The 24,738-nt window shown below is 42.4% G+C and overlaps 1 protein-coding gene across 3 annotated transcripts in view; it reads left to right on the top strand.

Annotated features, from left to right (window-relative positions):
- Positions 1 to 24,738, top strand: part of LOC146494654 (sterile alpha motif domain-containing protein 10-like) — a 60,641-nt gene that overhangs the window by 26,116 nt on the left and 9,787 nt on the right. For all 3 annotated transcript variants that reach the window (XM_085147177.1, XM_085147179.1, XM_085147178.1), the window contains 2 exons: positions 13,692 to 13,860; positions 20,108 to 20,248. In XM_085147177.1, coding sequence (XP_085003303.1) covers positions 13,692 to 13,860; positions 20,108 to 20,248 — 310 coding nt within the window. The remainder of the gene's footprint in view (positions 1 to 13,691; positions 13,861 to 20,107; positions 20,249 to 24,738) is intronic.

Genomic DNA, 24,738 nt, shown 5'->3' with positions numbered 1-24,738 from the left:
TGTTTAATTTACATAATGTTGGCTCGCCTCATCTTAGACTGTGGTGGATACCACCAGAGAAAAACTTATATAATTCAGGAGTGGCGTGAGAACTGCCTTCTGATGTAACTATGCTTGTACAGTCCAAGCAAGCACATACTGCACAGGAAATAAACTCCCAGGAGCATGCAATTTATAGTGACCTAAATGTCTCAGATCATGTTTTTTTTTTCAGCCCCCCCCCCCCCCCTTTTTTTTTATGCTCAGCAAAGCTTTAGCGGAACTGACTGGTATAAAAACTACATATTGAAGTTGTTTCACTGCTGATTGATGGATACAGAATGTGTGTCTGGCGGCTCTTAGCAGTATCATTTAAGCACAGCAACCGGAGCATCGTTTTCTTTCACACATCACTTTGTGCAAAATGAAATCCCATCTGTCCAGCACCAGAGACAGTCTAAACAAAGAGAGAGAAAAAAAATCTATTTTAAGGCTTTCTGTCTGTGTTTACCCAAAACCAGCACATGACACAACAGCTCCTGTCCTTTCTCCTACTCCTCAAATGAAAGAGACCAGATAGGCCAGCGGAGGACATTTGCTCTGTCTCACCACTGGTTTGAAGAAAATTTGCAACCTTGAGGCCTTAAGATGTACATGTGCACGACAAAATTTGTTCAATAATTCATAAAACAGTGCCCCCTCAGCTATAACGGCTATAAAAGGCCTAATGAAAGACGAGTGGGAAGCTGTTTCCATGTGATTACACAGACACCGGATAATTAAACCTCCTCTATACCATGAGAAGCAAGGCTTATCATTTCCTTGTGGCAACAAGCCTCTTAATGCATTATTCAACAAATGGGAGAGCCGTCCAGCTCTGTCTGATACGTGTGTGTGTGTGTGTGTGAGAGTGCCTGCGCATTCAGAAAATGTTTCAGGGTCCATTCGTACATCTATATATTTAGGCACTGGTGTATATTGGTGTGTTTTTACTGTCGATTGTTGTCTATGTATCCAGTTCTCTCAGGATGATTAGATTATGCTCCATTACACTGGTTGTGCACACATCAGCTGTAATGAGGAAGCCAGTTAAGTGAAACACAGCTTGTCTTCTGTATAAGGTGGGACCTGGGGAATTTTCTTGATCTGTTTAACAAAGCTTATATAACACATTATGCACTGCTATCCAAACACTCAGTCAGTGGAGACAGAAAATAGTGACAGCAGAGTGGGAGGACAGAAATCTTTGATATTTATTGGTGTTCATGCACGCACAAAAGGGCCATTATTACAAAAGATGCCCTCAGCATTAAAATATTTTCAATGCAAAAATATATCAAAAATGTAATTTTTAAAAACATTTTTTACCACGGCGCACTATATTCCAGTTTTTTTTAATTTCATTAAAATGAAAGCAAAGGAAAGACGCCAAAAAAAGATTATTAAAAAGGTTGCAACGGGTAGACAATTGCACTGAAAACAGCTCAATTTATATTGTAAACAAGTTAGATATTGTCTGCACACAGTAGCAGCTGGCTCAACAGGAGTCAGCAAAAGCATATGTTGAAACAGAGGTTATATACTCCTTTGCCTTATTAAGTTTAGGCTTACAGAGATCTGTCTTCTGACTAGATTTTCCAAATAATTAATTATTACGTAGTTGACGTACCTTCTGTGCCATCCCTGAATTGGCTGTTTAGATAGACAGATGGGGTGAAGGGAGGGGTTTGTGGGTGGCTCATTTTGCCATCTGACTCACAGCTTGTGGGTGAACCTTTAGATGAGACTGGGGAATAGGTGGAATAAAATTAATGCAATCTAGGAAGGTATAGAAGCCACTGTGTCTCCTTTCTCTAAAGCAGGACCAAGTGAGTTACTGGAAATGAGGCTTTTATTCACACTATGCTAGGTGGGCAAATAAAAAACCCCACTTAGTGAAAGTTTTTACCACTATCCTTATAGAAGACAATTTCTGACCTGAGCTGATACAAAAGAGTATATTCCCTATTCTCACATATATAATAGTGTTCACTATTGTGCCAATAGCACCAATGTATGTTGTTTCATATGTTTCTGAAACTTTTTTCAGATATTCATGGTCTAAGGGTATGAATCCTGATCAGGTTTGTGAAATATCGATATTCTGGTGAACCACATCTGTACTTTCCTTTCAGTGGTAATTAGTTCATGTCAGTGTAGTAACATAGTAAGCCAGGATGAAAGACATGGCAATCAATTTGCCACCCTATCACCAGCATGTTAGTATTTTCATTGGGAGTTTCATCCATCTATTGAGTCCACTAAAGCTCATCTCTTCCTATATGGAAACACTGTGGCATTCCCAAGCCAACAAAGAACCATGTTCTGGGCGTGCCAGAGGATCTCCTCCCAGTTGGACATGATTAAAACAAGCTCACCTGGGAGGTGGGCAGAACGCATTTTGGACAGATGCCCGAACCTAAATTGGCTTCTTTCAGTGTGAAGGAGAATCATCTCTGCTCTGTGCACCTTCTGAGCACCTGCTCCACCGGCAAAGGAGACGTTAGACACTCTTAAGTGGAACCTAGTCTCTGCTGCTTGTAATTGCAGTCTTATACTTTCGGTCACTAGCCACAGCATGTGGCTATGGATGAGGGCAGGGATGTAGCTCAGCCAGTAAACCAGACCACATTGTGAGTTTCCCAATGTAAAGCATAACTTTGGAGCCCGTCGGGTGCACTGGCGTAGTGCTGATGGTGAAGGCTAGTGGTTCACACCGAAACACACAGAGATAAGTACGAGTGGCTTTGCATCGAGGCACAAATACTGTAGACTGCATTGTCCTTGTCCTGCCACTCGGTGATGTGTTGCCCTGCCTAAGACACATGTTTGACTCATGCTAAATAGAAAGCTTTGTGAAAATCCCATTTGGCTCTTTGTCCACCCACTGAGAGACTGTTCATATTTGCATGAGTGCAAGCCATTTACACTCAGTGTCCTGAGGACAACCAAAGGCAGTTTCACAAAGCTGACAGAGGTTGACAGTTTGCACACTCACACAAAGTTACTTGCACAGGAACAATCAAGTAGACACTCACGAAAGCTTCTGAAACATTTTCAGAATCACAGTGACACACTCAAACACACAAATGCAAAGGGCTAGACATAGCAGTGGGAGACACAGGGGTGCTAAATGATGCAACAGAAACTGCTCTGGAAAAGGGATGGGGTTCACTGTTACTAAGAGGAGAAGAATGAAAGATAAGAAGTGTGAAGAGACATGAAGGAATCAGGGATAGGATCTGTCAGGGTCTTTCGGATTGGAAGGAGAGAATAAATATGCAATTATATGATGACATTACTGCAACTTTTAGATTTGTACAGTAAATGGAAGAGAAACAGAGCTGTTCGGTCAGAAGGGAGAGCATACAGGACAGAGGTTGAGTGTTTGCTGTCCAGCGATGAGATAAAGATACGGTAGGAAATGCTGCAGAGCAGAGAGGGGCAGCAGGTGATATATTTATAGTATGCATGTCATGTACAGATTATACAGTACATGACATGCATCCTATAAAACATCGATTCACTCATTCACTTACACCCACCTCCAGAGTTTTACTGCTAATTGGCGTAACGTCATTGATCAATCTCAGGCAGGGTCTGGTTGCGCAGAGACGCAGGCAGTGATCGGAAGAGAGGCGTTATCGGTCACAAAGAGTGATTTTTAAGGATTCCCCACGCTCCCTTGACTTTAAGATAATCCCCCGATTCGGCTTCACAGAGAGGCAGGGCATGCACGCACGCGCACGGATACTTGCAAGCCCACGCGCACCAAAACCCAGGCACTAATATGGACAAAAAGTAGCTCAGTGCACAGAAGTCAAAGCAGAAAAAAGATAGAAGGGAGTGAACATGTGAGAAGGAGGGTGGATAAAATTTGTGAGAAGCTAGTAGAAGGGGGGAGATCAGAGACATGATAGAACAAAGTACGCTGGGAGGACAAATGCTGTGCAAGGATACTTCAATACTTCAATAGAGAAGTGGAGAGAGAAAGTCAGAGTATGGGGTGGGTAAGAAAAAATTATGAAAAAAAATGATGAACAGATAGAGACAGAACTTGTGTTGCTGAATATATTAATGCACCTAATAGCATACTCAGTTATTAGAATTTATTATGTGCCCTTGTGGCAGTTTCTGAAAGATGAAGTCATAAGAATAAATTATAGATTAAAAGAACAGTAGTACATTTTAGGCTACCAAGACAGTTACATTAAAAGGCTGATACAACTTGAAAAAAAGGCGAACATATCCCATATTTGAATGAACAACATTTCTTTGAAACAATGGCTGTTTGTTAAAAGCAATGTTCTGAAACAAGTGATGCATTAAATTTACACTTTGTTTCATAATTCAAGCAAATCTTAAAGAACAGTTTAGTTATATGGAAGAAACCGAGGACACTCTTATATTTGTTATACTTTCAAATTCATTAAATTTAAATCAGATTCCAGGTGCCAATGATTAGAGATTCTTTGGGGAGTCATCATATCAAGATGTAAACAGAATTCCTATGAGTCTGGTAAGGAATATTCAAATTATTCAGTAGTTATTTGAGATTAACATACAAGACTTCAAATAACTATCCAAGATTGGTCACCCTGGAAACTTTGTCCCAAGAGCAAAACTTGTCCAATTTTCTTAGCAAGATCTGAGCCTGATTAGCGCTGTTTCCTCACAGGAAGAAGGTTCTGGTGTGAATCTACCAGTAGGCTTGGCTCCTCCCCTACACTGAGTCTGTGCGGAGTCTGCATGCTTCCCCTGTGCATTGTCTCCGGGTATCCCAGCCTCCTCCCACAGTCCAAACATATGCTTGTTAGACTAATTGGTGATTCTAAATTGGCCGTAGGTGTGAATGCTTGTCTGTCTCACCGTGTTCGCCCTGTCCAACTTGCACCCCCTGCATGACAGCCAGGATAAGCTCCAGTCCCACTGCAATCCTGATTTGGATAAGTGGGGGAAAAGGTATAAATCTGCCACTAGACATAGCTTTTGTTGTCAAAGTACAGGTGTCTAACAAAGAGACAGCACAAATTTGATCTGCATGGACACTGTGCCAGGAAAAAGCTTGTGTGTTTAAAAAAAACCCATCAGAACAACACTACAGTTTAACAATAAACATGTTCACCAAAGACTTGCTCAAACACAAGCAATGGAGGGTTATGTAATGATTTAGTGAAAAAAGGGCAAAGTCTAAATCTCAATGATATGTTATAGAGGGATTTTAAATGCACAGTACATGCAAGATATCTGAAGTACTTTTGCATGAAAGAATGGTCGGAAGTTTAAATAAATGTCATGGACAAGTAGCTGTCTGTGCAGTTCTTAGTTTTTCCTCAGAGGGAAACCACATGTACTAATGTCTTTTTTTTAATGGATGAGGTGTATCAAAAATCCATTTTTTTCTGGGTGCTGTAAAAAAGAGAACCAAATGTGTCCAAAAAAGTCCAGAGACAACTGTTTTACTTTTTCACATGACCGGATCTATGGTCTGTAGCTATACATCTGTTTGCTGGGTTTACCACACTTCTGGATTTAAATACTCTTCTTGCTAACTGCAGTGTATGATTGCATTTACAGTATACTATTTTCCGCCTTTCTGTCTCTTTCTTCCTCCTCTCCATCCTGAATTTCTCCTTACACTTGCGCTCTATATACAGTCTCCACTTTGCATATGCCTCCTCGCCAACTCCAGCTCCCTGTCTCCCCCCTCCTCTTCTGTATGTAACAAATGAAGGACCTCCTCCAGCTGGACAGAAGTAGGTCTCGGGAGGAGGAGGGAGGTCGTAAAAGGGGGGAACGGCGACGAGAGAGGACTGGCCAGAGGAGATACAGTCTGGATGGCCAACAAACAGAGCGAGAAGAGCAAGGGAGGAAAAGGAGAGCAAGCAGGGATGATGGGAGCGATCATTCCATTTCCCTTCTGTCTGGCTCCTTGATAATGAAGGCCATTACTCATAAGCATTTCACTCTCCTGGCTCACTGTCTTCTCTTTCTTTTCATCATTTTATTTTCCTCTTTGTTCACCCTCTCCATCTGCCTTTGCATCTATGCCTTTCACTGCCAGTTTCAGTACTTATAATGAACAGTTAAATAAATGTCAACAAATGTGAGTCATAAAATATTCAATAACTAATTATTACAGCTGAGGCATTTATAAGCAAACAGAGACCTGTATCCGTTTCCCAGATTTGTTATTGTGCAAAACGATCCTTCATTGCATCTTAAGGGCTTATGATTCCATCTCTAATGTGCCAGCACTCCTGTGGCTTAGCTAATCGTTATTACAGATGGTGGGGTCATCCTTTCTGGGAACATGGATATTCTAGTTATTAAAATGTATATTATCATATTTAATAAATATGAACTCATCAAGATTTTTGCTGTTGAAATGAAAATGGGGTAATAAGCTGTTAGAATCAGAAACCACAGTGCTATTTGTATTACCTTCACCCATTTTAGCATCTCTTTATTCATGTAGTACTCTTTATGTAGGCTACGTTAAAGCCCTGTTAGTAAAGAATAGTGTTGCATCTTGAAATTTCATCCAGAATTCATGTGGCTGTGGCATCTGTAGTCCAAGAGTTAGAGTAAGTTGTCTATTAATAAGAAGGGTGGTGGTTCCATTCTCCTCCTGTCCCAAAGCAGCCTTAAGAAAGACACTGAAACTAGAGTGTGAGTGTTTGAATGATAGGTTAAAAGAGCTTACCATAGAAAAAAGGCACTTGTGTGAATGGGTGAACGAGTCTTCTTGTACTAAGAAAGCACTTTGAGTGTTGCATAAAGACTGGAATAAGAGAAATAACGGAAATTTCAACCAGTCTACAGTTACATTACTTTAATGTCACTAATAAAAAAAATAAATAAATAAATAAAAAAAAAAAAATAAAAATAATAATAATAATAATAAAAAAAACCCCTCAAAAATCAAAACCCTTGCTTGTTGTGAAGACTATTAGCCCTCCAGGTCACATGATTATGTCCTTTTTTCATCCTGAGAGGGCAAATCGTAGACCGCTGACTTAATCTTGGCAAAAAAAATCTATTGGTCTTGTTAAATTCACAGAAGTGATTGATAGTCCAAGCGTTCGCATCACCCAGCGACTTCGGTATTTACTCAACTATGTCACGACAAGGATAGTAAAAAATGATAGACTAATTCTGCTGGGATTTCAGCTGCAGCTTTTACTCTCTTTTGGCCACACTCAATCGTCTACAAGAGAGGCCATTTCTACATGTCTCCTAACTTTATCTCAATTAATGATTGGGTCGGAGTTGTAAATTTAGGTTATTAAAATGGCTTTGGCGCTCCACTGAGTCAGAGTTGAAGTATGTGTGTGATTAGGAAACCACCAAACACACTGGAGCGGAGAAATTGAGTTGTTTTCAATTAAGGCCTACAAAGCAGAACGCACTTCGCTAGTGGACCAGCCAGAAGTTGATAGGCCTCGTTGGTGTTTAAATTGATTGAAGGAAATCTCATTACAGCGGCTGGCAAAGATGTAAATTTAGTTAGTTGTGAACAAACTCGTGTCTGTCACCTTTTTTGTGCGTGAAGGCATTCTGTGAGTTGCTCATCGTATCATTAATAAGAAAGGGGTGGGGAAAACATTAGATATGAAGCTACAAGAGCGAGCGAGTGTAAGTTGCAATTGTGCGTGTGACATTTCAGCATACATAATCCCATTTAATACGGTCAGTTATGGAGTGGAACATTTGGCAGCACTTCTGTGTTTTTCTGTTGAAAATCAGCCAGAGCTTTTGTCATAGAGTTGGCTCAGACAGAGCATGAATGAATGGATTAGATATGAGAGTAAGTCAGACAACAGAGAGAGAGTTGATGGGACGAGGAAACGGTTGGGTTTTTTTGCTTGTGAGAACTGGCTGTGACTTTATTAATGTTCCTATTAATTCCCCGCACATGGCATTGGCCTATGGAAAAAATAAATAAATAGATATATATATATATATATATATATATATATATATATATATATATATATATATATATATATATATATATATATATATATATATATATATATATATATATATATATATATATATATATATACACACACACAGTGGGGCAAAAAAGTATTTAGTCAGCCACCGATTGTGCAAGTTCCCCCACTTAAAATGATGACAGAGGTCAGTAATTTGCACCAGAGGTACACTTCAACTGTGAGAGACAGAATGTGAAAAAAAAATCCATGAATTCACATGGTAGGATTTGTAAAGAATTTATTCGTAAATCAGGGTGGAAAATAAGTATTTGGTCAATAACAAAAATACAACTCAATACTTTGTAACATAACCTTTGTTGGCAATAACAGAGGTCAAACGTTTACTATAGGTCTTTACCAGGTTTGCACACACAGTAGCTGGTATTTTGGCCCATTCCTCCATGCAGATCTTCTCAAGAGCAGTGATGTTTTGGGGCTGTCGCCGAGCAACACGGACTTTCAACTCCCGCCGCAGATTTTCTATGGGGTTGAGGTCTGGAGATATATATATATATATATATATATATATATATTTATATATATATATATATATATATATATATATATATATATATATATATATATATATATATTTATTATGGAATGCCGTTTAGGAAAATATTATATATATATTACAATCAAAGTCTGAATATATAGAACAAAACTTGAATATATAGAATGAAACTTGAATATATTGAATGAAACTTGAATATATAGAACGAACCTTGAATATATAGAACGAAACTTGAATATATAGAACGAAACTTGAATATGTAGAATGAAACTTGAATATATAGAATGATCTTCTGAATATATAGAATGAAACTTGAATATATAGAATGATCTTCTGAATATATAAAATGAAACTTGAATATATAGAATGATCTTCTGAATATATAGAATGAAACTTGAATATATAGAATGATCTTCTGAATATATAAAATGAAACTTGAATATATAGAATGATCTTCTGAATATATAAAATGAAACTTGAATATATAGAATGATCTTCTGAATATATAGAATGAAACTTGAATATATAGAATGATCTTCTGAATATATAAAATGAAACTTGAATATATAGAATGATCTTCTGAATATATAAAATGAAACTTGAATATATAGAATGATCTTCTGAATATATAGAATGAAACTTGAATATATAGAATGATCTTCTGATAATGCATGCCAGATGCTTCGGTTATTAGTAAATTTGGTTGTGTTCATTAGAAAATGTTTTTCGTGCCAGACACTAAAAATTGTGAAATATCACAATATTGAAAAAGTTCCAAAGCTATTATTTAGCTAGCTTAATAAGACTGGTTTTATCTTCATATTCCTTTGTGCCATTTAAATCATAAAAGTAGTCAAATAAAGTGTTTAAATATACTTTTCTTTCATGACAAACCATACTTGTCACAGTAAAAAAATGTCACACTATATGTTACATATCATGGTATGATGTACTAATTTATCTGTTAATAAACATGAATTGTGCCTGTCTAATCAAGTAAACAAAATCCTTAAACATTCCCTAAAGAATGTAAACCAGGTTTATGTTTAACAGTTATTATTATTATTAGTAGTAGTAGTAGTAGTAGTATCATTATTTGATAAGAATGCAATGTCATATAGTGCGATGATGATATAATGTTCATATTTCAGCTATATATTATTATATATTTCATGTCTGTCACATTTATAGACAACTTGCTGGCAGTGTTGGAGATACCGTTAAATATTTTTTCATTAGGGTTACTATCACACTTTTCAAAACTTTTCCAAAACCTAACAAAAACTATTATTTAAACCTGTGAGTTAATCTATAAATCAAGTGAAAATTAATATGAATTTCAAAGTAAAGCATAAATGTTCAAATGGGACACTGAAATAAAGTTTAACTCATCTCATTTGAAAATGTAAAGAAAAGTTGCTCTGGGTGGCAGATCTTTCAATGACCACATCTAGCTATATTATTAAAAAATAAACAAAGGTATCTGAAATACAAAACATGGCTGATAAACCTGTGTGTTATGACATCACCACTGACATTTTACATTGTGTGGAATAGGTGGACACAGGAAGTATTTGAGAAAATTGAATTCTATGTAACAGTGAGGTTGTAGCATATTCTTTTGCTCCCTGCAGGGGTACTAAATAATCTAATGTTACTATGGGTCATATCAGAGAACAGAGATACAACATGCCATAAAGGCAGGAAAACAGATAAACTACAATCCAAAAACAAAATATGCCTCATATGTATAAACTGAAACCAAATGCATCCATCCATTCTCTTCAGCTTATTTTTATCCGCGTTGCTAGCCTATCTGCGTTGCCAGCTACCACAGGATGAAAGGCAGAGTACACCCTGGACAGGTTGATAATCTGAAGCTGGGTTAACAACATTAACAAGAAACAAAAAAATGAAACATGCATATGCAAAATAGAAAAACAAAAACAAAATCCTCATAAGTTCTGCAAACCTTGATAATACACATCATGCTCTTCCAAATCCTGGTGAATTCTGTATTGCAAAATCCATGTCTGATTTGAAAGTAGTGTACACTACATGAACTGGTATACGAAGGATATTTTCACAAGTATTGGTCACAGGAAATCTGCAGTTAGTGATGAACTCAAGGCTTGGCTTTGGAGAAAACCCAGGGCTGGAATGTTTCCACAATTAAACAAATTAACTGTTGTGCACAGTTTAGTCTCCACAATCACACGCTGTGAGTCTATTGCACACTGTTTTTTACTGTGATATTTTTGTTTACTTAGCTTAGTCTAGCAATTGAAACTTACGGCCAATTTTTAACCTTACACTAGTAATTTCAGTGCATTTAGTTCCGTTCTTAACTCTTCTGCCTTGGGCCCTCTCGAGTGAAAGGTCTAAGATTGTAGATGGGACCCGTTGTGGGGAACTCCTGTAAAGTGGAATGCACGTTCTCCATAACGTTAGCTGGTTAACCAGGGGCTATCTGACCGGAGAGGTTCACTGCATTTGGTCTTCCACGATGAAACAGTGAATAAATTTCTTCATCAGTACTACGATGCAGTACACTGGTACTAATATTTGGTTGGCCAGAACATGCATTTGCCAGGGTGTTAATTAGCTCCTCATTACTTAGAATTTGAGCCACAAGATTCCGTGCAGACTGGCTCATAATGCCATTCCTCGCAGTTACAAACAAGGAAAACACTAGATGGCGCAAGCGCCTCCGTGACGTCAGGTTTCATTTTATATATTCAGAAGATCATTCTATATATTCAAGTTTCATTCAATATATTCAGAAGATCATTCCATATATTCAAGTTTCGTTCTATATATTTAGAAGATCATTCCATATATTCAAGTTTTGTTCTATATATTCAGAAGATCATTCCATATATTCAAGTTTTGTTCTATATATTCAGAAGATCATTCTATATATTCAAGTTTCATTCTATATATTCAGAAGATCATTCTATATATTCAAGTTTCATTCTATATATTCAAGTTTCGTTCTATATATTCAGAAGATCATTCTATATATATAATAATTTCCTAAACGGCATTCCATAATTTATATATATATTTATATATATATATATATATATATATATATATATATATATATATATATATATATATATATATATATATATAAGGTGTGTGAAGAAGAAGAGGAAAAAAATAGAGAATGAAACAAAACGAGACATGCTTTCATGTAACTGAAAGACGACATTGACAGAATCATATTAATGCTGCGCTGACTGTATAATGAAGCACTGCTGTCAGGGAATATTACCTTTGGAAAAAGATCCTACCAGTCACAAAAAGACACATCAACACCCATAGAAAATGTGGAATGTAATTACTCTATCAATATGTGTTGCTGACAGATGGTTAAAATGCCAAATTGTACAAAATTAGAATAATAAAATCAGTTTGAAGCTATGTGCCAACAGAACATTTAGATGGATGGATATATTGATTTCACAAAGGAAATTATTAAATATCTAAATTTCAGTCGCAAGGTGATGAGGTTTATTTATCCAGAAGAGCATCTTCTTACCCTTCTATGCCTGCAAGCTTTTAAACTGCTGATTTTTCTTTTGTCATTTGCACTCATGTGGACTTGATTTGTTTCGTACAATACAAAGTCATAACCCTACTAAATTTTAAATGAGCTGCATTTTTTTTTTTGTCTTGCATGAGAAAAGTATCACTGCAGGCTAAATAATAATGTATGGACACTTAATAAGCTTCTTTCCATTACATGATGTTATTTGCACTCGCTGGGTGGTTTACTACCAGAACTGATTTTGTAGCAGTCGTTGGCATTAGAATGCATCATCCCAGCTGAGTTCACATTAATGAGAAAATCGTGCATGCTGCATATTTAAGTAAGCTAGAGCAATTACAGAGTGTTTATTTGAAAAAGCAATAGAAAAAACAATGTTTTAAATTGCATAATATAGTAACTCAACAAATTAAAGTGCAAACATAGACTCCCTGGTGTTGTCTTACTATCTGCTCATATACATGTGCAAAAGTCTGAAGCCACAGCTGGTTTTTAAAAAAATGGAAAATTGGTGCAGCAATTTACATATAAACATAGGAAATACAGCATATTTTTGTAAAATTCAACTGAGCTTTAGAGATGGCTGTAGATACTCATTGTTAAATGTCTCTTCTGATATCATTCATACAATATGAACTACAAACTAGAGATTTTGATTTGTCACACTATAAGCTGTTGTCACTGATTTTTGTGTAATTTCACATACCCCAGCCTTTTCTCCCTGTTTCCCTTCCCTTCACTCTTCCACTGAGACTGAGGCTTCAGTGAAGAGTAGATGGATCAGCTGAAGGGCCAGATGTGTCCTGTGTCAGATCTTTAAAGGATTGTTTTCCTATTTCTTAAGGACATGACTGTCAGATACTGCTCATCTGCTGTAGTTTTTTTTAGGCCTGCCGCTTATTCTTTTGTCCTCCAGTTGTTCAGTTTTAAGGACACACTGCACATCATGTAGATTCATAGATTCAACAAAAGAAATAGAAACAAATTTTATGTTTTTGTGGCAGACTGCTAGTAGGAACGTGATTTATAATTGGTTCCATTGTTAGCTGTCTGGTTTCTATATACATAACACTGGTCCATCCCTGGATTTTGTTGTGTTTTTGTGCTTAAATGATTCATAGGTTAGTGTTAAGTGTCATCCTGAAGAGTGATGTAGTGAGGACCTAAAGGCAAAGATGGAAAGAGAGAGAGCACAAACAAAAAGCGAACTGTTTAGGTAGACTGGTAAGTTCATACCAATCTGAAACATAAAAAAAATAAAACAAACAACCGACATAAATAGAAATTATGAGGAAAAAAATTACCAAACACAAGATGTAAGATTCACAAAATAAATACCAAACCACAGGCATAAAAACCTCATGTTCATGGCAGTTTAACATACAAACACAAATAAGATTCCTCTAAAAATGGTCAAGCGCAAGGACTTGACTGAAAATGGGTGAAAAAGCAGCCAATCTACACAGGCAAACTTTGAAAAAGCTTCAGAAATCCTGAGAACTACTTCTCCAAACCAGCAAAGTATAAAGTAATCCAAGACTTTTGCACACTATTGTATAATATGCACATTGACAAACTGCTTCCTGTGTGTGTTCTTCAGTTACGTCCAGGTGAAGCGTTCACTGTGTACCACACCAGTCCTACACTGTCCAGTCTGTCCAAACCAGTGGTGCTGTGGACTCAGCAGGATGTCTGCAAGTGGCTTAAAAAACACTGTCCACACAACTACCTGACCTATGTAGAGGCCTTCTCCCACCACGCCATCACAGGTACAGTGCACAACATGTGAATATGTAGCATCAGTTGTTACAGAACTTTATGCTGACTGGGATTGTTGTCTTTTATTTGCAGATAATGTCAATCACTATGCCTGCTAATAGTGTAAAATGCACACGATCTAGTCTTCTAGAGGGTGCTGTTTGTGTTAAACTTCTCATTGACCTTGTTCCGTTCAATAAGCATAGTAGTGATGCTCATTTGGACTAAGGCATTGCAAACCAGAACCATAAAAGGCTTAGTAAATCTCACACAAAGTTTTATTTTTAGGTTTGTGGTGCCACAGCTTAGCTTTCTCAACTGGAAACAGGTTTACACCCAAATCTCTGCAAAGGAGATTTAAAAGGCATTCATGTGAGGTAACGAAAGGAGTGCAGCCTATTTTTGCAGAAGAAAGGCAAATCTGTGGAAAAAGTGTTGTGTTATCGTGTTTGAGTTCAAACAACACGCTCTCACACATTTGTTAGTAAGCCCACACAAATGCATGCGGGTACTTAGATACAGAAACCAAGGTAGTAACAGACATATGAGCATGTACGTGTTGACACATCCTCGTCCTTGACAGACCAGACGGTAGAGCAGTTTCTTTTGCAGTGTCTCATAGAGAACAGATTGCTGGTCTATGCTGCAGGGTCAGCCACCACTCACTTACATTTCCATACACACACACACACACACACACACACACACACACACACACACACACACACAGGCACGTACAGTGCATTGCATACACAGGCTTCAGGGTTAACAATGCTGCCACCATCATAGCTGCAGCAGCTCTGATCTGATCATTTCTATTTATGTATTCTCTAACAGAGAGCGTGAGATAGAGGCTTCATCTCAATTATCCCTATGTATTCACTTGCAGATGTCCAGCTGGATTTTATTTTGGCTCTGTTATTAGCTGATGTATTTTTCTTGTGCAAATGAGAGTTGAATATGTGTTTGTGTTGTGGATGCATTCGGTCAGCATGAAAAATAACCTCCGAAAAGACTACATACAAATTCTTTGCCTTTTTTGAAGGATGCTGATTCTCATCAGCAGCCACGAAATGGATTCTGTGTTTGTAAAGGAAAATATTTCTCTGAGCTGCTCTCAGCCAGTGGAAAAAGCTACTGAGAAAAATCAGTGTAGCTTTCATAGTTTCTCCTGCAGTTTGAGTTATTGTGCATTTATCAGCACGTTTAATCTGTTTCTACTGTTTCTAGCAAGTGAGTACACAGCATTTTGTCAGTTTTCTATATAATCTATATTCTGTAGACTACATGTGCAATTTGATTACCACGAAGTAATGAGAGTCAAACTTACGATCCCATCAATGAACAGTTTCAGGAACAGTTTGAATTGAGTACTAGAGCAGTTACAGGACAACGATAAATGCTAAAATGTGCTATAGATGTGTAGATAAGCTAATGCTAGCACTAGCTAGCTTGAATAGCTTTTTTGGAGAAAATAGTGGTTAGAGACCTCAGCAGAATCCAAATTATTGTGATGGTGTGCAATAAACTTTAAATCTTTTTGCCTTTGAAACTGCTGTTTCAAAGGCAGGGACCAGGTCTGCAACTGCTGGCAGTCAACGGACATCTTCAAAGCAGATTTAGTGCATCAAGACAGCAATAAAATGGTATTAAGATGGAATCAGTCTGCTATCAGTTTACATTTAAATGGGAAATTACATGCAATCTCTTTGTGATAATGCTTTGATTAGCTGTGATAAATGACCAAAAACTGTGGTGTCTATCACAGAAATTCACATTAATTGCTTAGTCCAGCCAGAACCTCCCATATATAAAACACAAAAATAAAGACTTTCCCCCACAAATAGTGATATAGTTGCTACAGTACAGCTATTTAGCTGCAAAATAACATAGGCAACCTTGCTTTCATGTATGAATAACACCGTCAACCATTGCGGTAAGTCTCCTATTGCAAAGAGAAGCATCGCAAACAAGTTGCACTTATAGGAGCAGGCTGACTCTGATTGATTGCAATGTGTTGGTAAATTAGACAGCAATTATTTGCAAAGCTTTGCCAATCTGTCTGGGAGTGATTATAGTTAGTCTGAGCCAGACTTTTGTTTGGAGTTTGCCTCTCTCCAGGTGACCTCTGCAATCACCTTGCAATTGAAAGTGGTCGCCCAGAGCCTGAGGGTGTTCCATGTTAAAATATAGGTGCGTGGTGGGGTACTTCCAATCAATTGTTGAATGCAAAAAATATCAATTTTCATGGTCAAAAGGAGGCTGTAGTCATATTTTTTTTGTGCCTGAGCCATTAATAATGTGGACATGTAGATACCAAAAATGCTGAACAGTAGCCTACGTCTGAATGTTAAACAAGCCCTTGATGCACGGAATAGCCACACTCTAGAGCACACACTACTTAATTATCTGATTTACTCTTAATGGGAGTATAATTTGCAACGTGAATACTATTCTACATTCAATTAGAATAAAAACTCCAACCTGAAAACATAAACTTTGCAAAATATTTATCAAGATCATAAATCAAATGAGAAGTGGAGTCATTTTCTCAAAGTCTTCCGTACAGCAATTTTGCAACTAGAGGAGTCAGCCCCTGCAGGACAGTATACTACACGTTTAAGTCATGTCCTTCATGACTTAAATGGCTTCATCAAGCGGCAGCTATATTATACTGCATGCTGCACTGCAAGTTAGAACTATGCTACAGTTCATATTACACTAAAATAACCTCAACTCTTTTGCAAAATGAGAGGAAAACGGGGCAAATAAAACTCAAACAAGCAAAGTGTGAGGAAAAGCAAATTCCTTACTTAATGCTTTTAGAATTGATCACGTTACATGATGTCTGTTTAAGTCAAGGATCTGAATGCTTCCTCCATCAGACAGCTGTTGTTTGCAGAAGTAAATAATAGATGTGATTACACTCGATTCTAGCAGATGTGCATGTGAGTTAGTGACAGAAAACCATTTTTGCATTGCATTAAAAAGTTGTGATGATAGATGAGTCAGACTGAGTCACAGATGAGTCACACATTCAGACCACTTCTTTTAGTTTTGTGCACTATGTCTCCTCAACATTTTGATAAGTATTTCGTATGTACTGTACAATAGGCCAAGAGGTGTGAAGCCAATAAATTGGCACTTGCTATCCAAATCTCATGTACTGTTACTTTCTCATAACATGGCTGTATACTTCACAGACTGCATTTCCAGACTGAAGTTTGACCAAACAGAAAGCTAGACCACCTCAATATGTGGTTTTAACTACATTGCCCCTGAAGTTGCTCCTATATTTATTTCTTAAGTTAATATTCTTGGTATAATATTTTATACCAAGTATGATTAACAGATATATTCAATAGATTAGTAATATAGACAGACCACAAAGTATGTAGTCAATAAAGCAAAAAGTTAAATAGTTTAATTTGGGTCTCAGGGCTTGCATGAACTGAGTTGGTCAGTTTGATCACAGATTTAAACTAAAGGTTGCTCTTTTATAAGGAAGCCCCCCCCCCCCCCCCCCCCCCCTCCATGCACACACACCTTGGATTGCTGTTCAGACTGTTTTAAGAGTCATTATTGTCCCAGCCAAGGCAGAACTGCTTCCCATTTGCCCAGAGACATTGTTAATAAGCAATTTATTTTGAAGCCAAATTGAGAGAGGCGATCTCTATTGAAACAGCTTTTGTTTTTGTGTCTCTTTTCTGCCTTTGACAGCATACTTTCCCTATCTGCAGGCAATTATTAGGAGCTGTATTAAGTCTGTCTGAGGGGAATTGATTTGAGCTCCATTCATCTGCTTTGTCTCATTTGTACACATGCACACACAGACATTCACAGAGCAAGGGCAGTAGTGTTTTTTTTTCTAGGACACACTGGTCCTGCTTTTGGCAAGCGCACATGAGAGGGCTTTTGTGGGGATTGGGTAAAGAGGCCGACGAATGTGTACGAGCAGACAGAAGTGTGTGTGTGTGTGTGTGTGTGTGTGTGTGTGTGTGTATGTGTGTGTGTGTGTGTGTGTGTGTGTGTGTGTGTGTAAAAGAAAGAAATACTGATATACCGCACAGAATAAATGGAAAATTATTGTTGTATCCTCGAGGTAGTTGTGCTCATACAAATTGGGTAATTCGACTCTGCGTGCTCGAAACAGGGAGCACCTGGACTCGGAGGAGAAGCAAATAATCTCCCTTTAAACAAAAAGTGCATAGACACACATGCACAGCAAACACACACGATCCATTCAACCATTATAAAAGCTAACTGGTTTGTCATGGCCTTTCCTCCAAGGGAGAGCAGCCATACCCACAGAAGAGGGAACTATTGTCTATATTGTTGGAGCCCATCTGGTAGTAAGGAAAAGACAGACTGACAGTTCTGTCCTCATTTGGCTTGGCTAGTTCCATTGAGAGCAGTATATCGTATGTCAGAGAGCTGGGAAGTGTACAAAACACACATTGCTGCTATCTTATATTATATTCAGCTGTCTGTTATATAAAGTATCAATCGGCTTTAACAGAGCATTTTTGCTGAGATATTTCCTCACTGTTTTGCATTGTTCTAGTCTGAAATTGTATTTCAGTTTACCTCAAGAGGAAACATACCACACTCACACACGCATACGTCCATAGTAGAGTATAAAAATAAGACTGGAACCAAAAGAGTAGCAGCTTTTATTTGCGAGAGTGTACTAAACAGCAAATGAGTCAGTTGAGTCATGTAGCCAAAAACATGAAAATCTGTCAAGATGCCCATGCTACACGAGCTGATGGAAACAAAAGGTTTCCTTTAGCTAAATATAGAGCTGTTGGACTCATTTGGAAAAATTACACAATCCCAGATCAGTGCTTTTATACTGGTTTTAGATTAGATGAAGGGTTTTTGCTGTATAACTTACCTGAATTGCTGTGATTAAGATGTTAAAGACGAATATGGCTTGGGGCATGTTACATTTTTCTTAACAGATGGTTTTAGAGGCACTCAGGTCACAACAGACCTATTTCAGTGTAATGTAGCACACCATCAAATCTCTTCTCCAACGTAGAGTCTGTGTTATAAAATATGACTACAGAGTCCTTTAAGGGTATTTCTATTTTATGGGCTAAGAAAAAAGACAGAGGGCATATGGGTCTAATTCTCTATCCATTTTCCCTCTTTTGATTTTATTTGCTTTTATTGTGTTCTCTTCTTTCTCTGCTTTTGCACTCGTCCTACAGATTTGCTCACTGATTACTGTGGGTACATAAAGGAAAAATTGAGGCTCAGTGTAAGTGTGACAGCAAAAGAAATAGAAAGGAAAGAAGTGTTTAAAAGCTATGAAATACACACTGGTTGTACATGCAATATATAACCTGTGTGACTTTTCTTCTTCAGAACATACTTATGATGCAGGTATAGAAAAATGAAAAAAACAAAGGTACAGAAGATATGTGCAGGGCAATGAAATGGAAATGAATAGAGTGATATCGAGAGCTGCATGAGTAATGAGTCAAATTATGATTTGGGCGTCGTACAGAGCTGCTGCAGGTATGATGGATTCCTCTTCCTTCTGCGCCTGTGAAGGACGTAGCTCTCCTACTCTCAGTAAGCTCTCTGTGTGCTGCACCTCCACACATACAAGTGTTTGATATTGTGTCTGTGTTCATGGGAGTGCGGCTTGGTTGTAAAAGCTGTTTACTGTGGGTAATGGTATGTTAAATGTGAGTGTCCCCAGGGTTAACTGCCAAACTGTAGTAAAACTTAACCATAGAAAGAGTCTGCCTGTGTGAGCCAGCCTTTTTACTGTTAGCCACCAGGTGGCTGAAGTGCTGACCAGGAAAAGAAAAAAACATTTCTAATTTATGTACATAAGAATGTGCAATTTCATATGCCTTTTTCTCTTTTGAGATTGGGAGAAAATTCACATTGGAAACATGTGGAACCCACAGATTTCTATCAAATGTACATTTTTCTTATTTTATTTATGTCATCGACAACACTGCAACATAGATGATAGATAATAGATGCTTTATAACACTCACACACACAAAGAGATGGGTCCTTATATGTTCTTGAAGCTACATTACATTTACATTTTATCAAATGTAAATGTAGTAGGTAAATGTGTCAGTATTTTCCCATAGGGTTATATGAAACAATATTTCATTTACAAGAGCTAAATCAAAATTTTAAGCTGATAACACTGAAATATCTATTTTATGGCTACTTTCTGAATTAGTGTAGAAATCTATCCTGACGTTTCACTTCTGTTCCTTGCAGGACGGGCATTGCTGCGCTTAAATGGGGAGAAGTTGGAAAGGATGGGCATTGTCCAGGAGACACTAAGGCAGGAGGTCCTCCAGCAGGTCCTCCAGCTGCAGGTCAGAGAAGAGGTCCGCAACCTGCAGCTCCTTAGTAGAAGTAAGATCTCAAGATTTTGTGAGCGAATAACCACGCTGCTGTGCACTTCTGTTTTGTGCCTGTAATCGTGTGCTGGTGTATTGATGTGAGAGAGGGAACAATAACAAGAGACAGGGGAAGAGCAGTTGGGCTTGGTTAAATTGGGAGGAGGCAGTGTGAGACCATTGATGCCTGCTGTGACATACGTGGAGTTGGGCATTCAAGTGCAATTGTTTGTGGCTGTGTGGTTTTATTGAAGGGAGCCCTTGATTTGCTGCACTGCCTCTGAATGGTGACTTCGGTAAATTCTTTTATTTTCCAGCCATCAATAAACTTGCTCAGGCAGTCACTGCTGACCTGGATTCAGACGTTGATGTGGTTTGTGTCTTAATGTCAGGGTTCCTGGGTCGGTGACCCAGTGCTTTCCATTTTGTTCATGTTCAGTTTATTTTGCCACTTCCTGTTTCATTTCCTGTTTGTTCCTGTGTCACCTCGTCTCGTGCCATTAGCCAGATTATGTTCAGCTGTGTACTCACCGGTCTCTCATTATCATCCTCATCAGTCTGTGTATTTAAGTCTTCTGTTTCCACTCGTTCTTTGTCGTGTCATTGATGATGTTTAGGTTGTGTTGTTGTTTCCGCCAGTGTTCGGTCAGCCAGCCAGTCAGCCAGTCAGCCAGTCAGCCAGTCCGTCCGTCCGTCCGTCCTTCATTCATTCATTCATTCATTCATTCAGTCAGTCGTCCAGCCAGCCATGTCCTTCCTCTGTTCTGTGTGTTCACTCCATCATCAATAAATCACCCAGCTTCACCTACCTGCGAGTCCTGCGTTTGGGTTCCTTCTTCCTCGCCTCCACTCCACAACGCCTGACAGAATGACACGACCCGTGCCACGAAGACACGATTGGGACCCAGCGGACTCGGACCTCAACGAGCGGCAGGTGGCAGCGCTTTATCGTTGGGCAGAGTTGGTCAGGGGAAAACAGCGGCTCTTCGCGGAGCGAGAGCACGTCTTCGAGGGGACTCGCCTGGCTCTGGGCGGGCCTCGGAGACGCCGCGTTCCCCCACCTGCTGCCACACCTGCCTCGGAGCATTTGCCGCGGAGAGCGGACGTTTCGTGCCGCGTTTCGGCCGCTCCCTCTCTCGCCGCTCCGCTCCTCGTTCGCACACCCGTCGCCTCATTTGCCGGACCTCCACCTTCGCCACGGCACCGCGGCTACGCCTCCCACCTCGACTCAATGGAGGCTACCGCGCCAGAGGCTCAGCTGTTTACCCCGGCCGCTTCCTCTTCCCGAAGAAAGCGGCGCACACGCCGCCATAATACGGACTATTTTCAACAACTCCCGGTGGTGAGTTCCACTAACTGTTTTCCACATCCATCGTCTGATTATTCACATAAAACACATAACAGATCCACCACCGATCCATGGGGGGATTCCCTCCTGGATGATGTTGACTGGGAAGAGTTTTTCTGCGCTGCTCCCACAAAGACTGTAAATCGTGGTGGCAGAAAAAACAGACCGAACTCTGATAAACCTGCCAGTAGCACACACCCGGTCACCATTTCCACACCCGTCACTCAGCCATTCCCCACCAGCACGGCAGCCCAGATTTGGCCTTCTTCTTCAGCCATTTCACCTCCTCAGATGTCTAGGGCCCGGCCTACACCCACACCGGTGCCAGCTCCCAGGAGGAAGGCAGCTGCGACGCAGTCTACCTCCACATCCACTCTTGTTTCCCGGGTGGGGGTGACTGGTGTCCAGCCACCTCCCGTGCCTGTCCCAGCGCCCAGGCTGAGGGCAGCCTCAACCCAGCCTGACCTCCCTGGTGGCTTGGAAGAGCTAACCGGCCCACCTACTACTTCACCTCTTTATCCACCTCCTGATCCAACCTTTCACGCCCTCGCACTGTCCCTGGTTAGGCTAGCTGAAGTGTCCCCTGCTCAGGCACCAGCCTTATTAGCCCAGGCCGCCATCTTATCCCCCTCGGTAACTCTGTCATTAGCTCAGCCATTAGCATCGCCAACCTCTGTTCATCCCTTAGCTTCCCCACTCCAGTCAGTTCACTCACCTGCTCTTCAGCCTTCACTCCAGTCCCCTGTAGTCCAGTCTCCTCCCGTCCTCCAGTCCCCTGTAGTCCAGTCTCCTCCCGTCCTCCAGTCCCCTGTAGTCCAGTCTCCTCCCGTCCTCCAGTCCCCTGTAGTCCAGTCTCCTCCCGTCCTCCAGTCCCCTGTAGTCCAGTCGCCTCCCATCCAGTCGATTCAGTCCCCAGACCTGCAGCCACAGCACCCAGAGCCAGCTGTGAGCCCTCTTGCTCTCCAGCCACAGCACCCAGAGCCAGCTGTGAGCCCTCTTGCTCTCCGGCCAGGGGCCTCCGCGCCCGCTGGCCCGGCCGCTCTCCCGCCAGGGGCCTCCGCGCCCGCTGGCCCGGCCGCTCTCCCGCCAGGGGCCTCCGCGCCCGCTGGCCCGGCCGCTCTCCCGCCAGGGGCCTCCGCGCCCGCTGGCCCGGCCGGTCTCCCGCCAGGGGCCTCCGCGCCCGCTGGCCCGGCCGGTCTCCCGCCAGGGGCCTCCGCGCCCGCTGGCCCTGCCTGTCTCCAGCCAGGGGCCTCCGCGCCCGCTGGCCCTGCCTGTCTCCAGCCAGGGGCCTCCGCGCCCGCTGGCCCTGCCTGTCTCCAGCCAGGGGCCTCCGCGCCCGCTGGCCCTGCCTGTCTCCAGCCAGGGGCCTCCGCGCCCGCTGGCCCTGCCTGTCTCCAGCCAGGGGCCTCCGCGCCCGCTGGCCCTGCCTGTCTCCAGCCAGGGGCCTCCGCGCCCGCTGGTTCTGTTCTGCGCCCGCCAGAGGTCTCCGCGCCTGCTGGTTCTGTTCTGCGCCCGCCAGAGGTCTCCGCGCCTGCTGGTCCCGAGACTGTTCTCGCTGGAGGGCCCGAGGAGCCCGTCCAGCCCCACGACTCGTCAGCTGGAGGTTCAGGAGAACCCGTCCAGTCTTCTGCCTCGTCAGCTGGAGGGCCCGAGGAGCCCGTCCAGTCTCCTGCCTCGTCAGCTGGAGGGCCCGAGGAGCCCGTCCAGCCGCCAGCAGCGGCCTCCGTGTCTTCATCCTCGCCAGCTGCGGCCTCCGTGTCTTCATCCTCGCCAGCTGCGGCCTCCGTGTCTTCATCCTCGCCAGCTGCGGCCTCCGTGTCTTCACCCTCGCCAGCTGCGGCCTCCGTGTCTTCACCCTCGCCAGCTGCGGCCTCCGTGTCTTCACCCTCGCCAGCTGCGGCCTCCGTGTCTTCACCCTCGCCAGCTGCGGCCTCCGTGTCTTCACCCTCGCCAGCTGCGGCCTCAGCTTCACCCACGCCGTCGCCTGGTCCGGCTCCGGCTTCATCATCGTCGCCTGGGCCAGCCTCGGACTCAGCTTCAGCTTCAGCTTCTGCTTCGCCTGGTCCGGACTCAGCTCCAGCTTCAGCTTCTGCTTCGCCTGGGCCAGCCTCAGACTCAGCTTCAGCTTCAGCGTCTGCTTCGCCTGGTCCGGACTCAGCTCCAGCTTCAGCTTCTGCTTCGCCTGGGCCAGCCTCAGACTCAGCTTCAGCTTCAGCGTCTGCTTCGCCTGGGCCAGCCTCAGACTCAGCTTCAGCTTCAGCGTCTGCTTCGCCTGGGCCAGCCTCAGACTCAGCTTCAGCTTCAGCGTCTGCTTCGCCTGGGCCAGCCTCAGACTCAGCTTCAGCTTCAGCGTCTGCTTCGCCTGGGCCAGCCTCAGACTCAGCTTCAGCTTCAGCGTCTGCTTCGCCTGGGCCAGCCTCAGACTCAGCTTCAGCTTCAGCGTCTGCTTCGCCTGGGCCAGCCTCAGGCTCGTCGCCAGCTTCAGCTTCGCCTGGTCCGGCCTCAGCCTCGTCGCCAGCTTCAGCTTCGCCTGGTCCGGCCTCAGCCTCGTCGCCAGCCTCTGCTTCGCCTGGTCCTGCGGCTGCCGCGTCGCCAGCCTCTGCTTCGCCTGGTCCTGCGGCTGCCGCGTCGCCAGCCTCTGCTTCGCCTGGTCCTGCGGCTGCCGCACCGTCGCCCCAGCCACGTTCTGGACGTCATCGCCGGCGCGGCCGCCCACCGGACCTGCTCAGCGGCCGCCGTCACCGCCTTCCTCGCGGCCGCCCACCGGACCTGCTCAGCGGCCGTCGCCGCCTTCCTCGCGGCCGCCCACCGGACCTGCTCAGCGGCCGCCGCCGTCTTCCTCGCGGCCGCCCACCGGACCAGCTCAGCGGCCGCCGCCGTCTTCCTCGCGGCCGCCCACCTGAACTGTCTCGTCTCGGCCGCCGGCCACGCGGCCGCCCGCCTGAACTGTCTCGTCTCGGCCGCCGGCCACGCGGCCGCCCACCTGAACTGTCCCGTCTCGGCCGCCGGCCACGCGGCCGCCCACCTGAACTATTTCTGTTTTGGGCTCCGTCCCTCCGTCCTGGGCCCCCTCCGCCCGCCCTGTTCTGGTTTTTCTTTCTTTTGGCCGTCGGGTGCCGGCCTTTGGAGGGGGGGGTACTGTCAGGGTTCCTGGGTCG

The sequence above is a fragment of the Neolamprologus multifasciatus genome, chromosome 20 (genome assembly GCF_963576455.1).
Source record: "Neolamprologus multifasciatus chromosome 20, fNeoMul1.2, whole genome shotgun sequence".
NCBI classification, from domain to species: domain Eukaryota; kingdom Metazoa; phylum Chordata; class Actinopteri; order Cichliformes; family Cichlidae; genus Neolamprologus; species Neolamprologus multifasciatus.
Note: the sequence above shows the minus strand (reverse complement) of the source record. Positions and strands in the feature narration are given on the sequence as shown.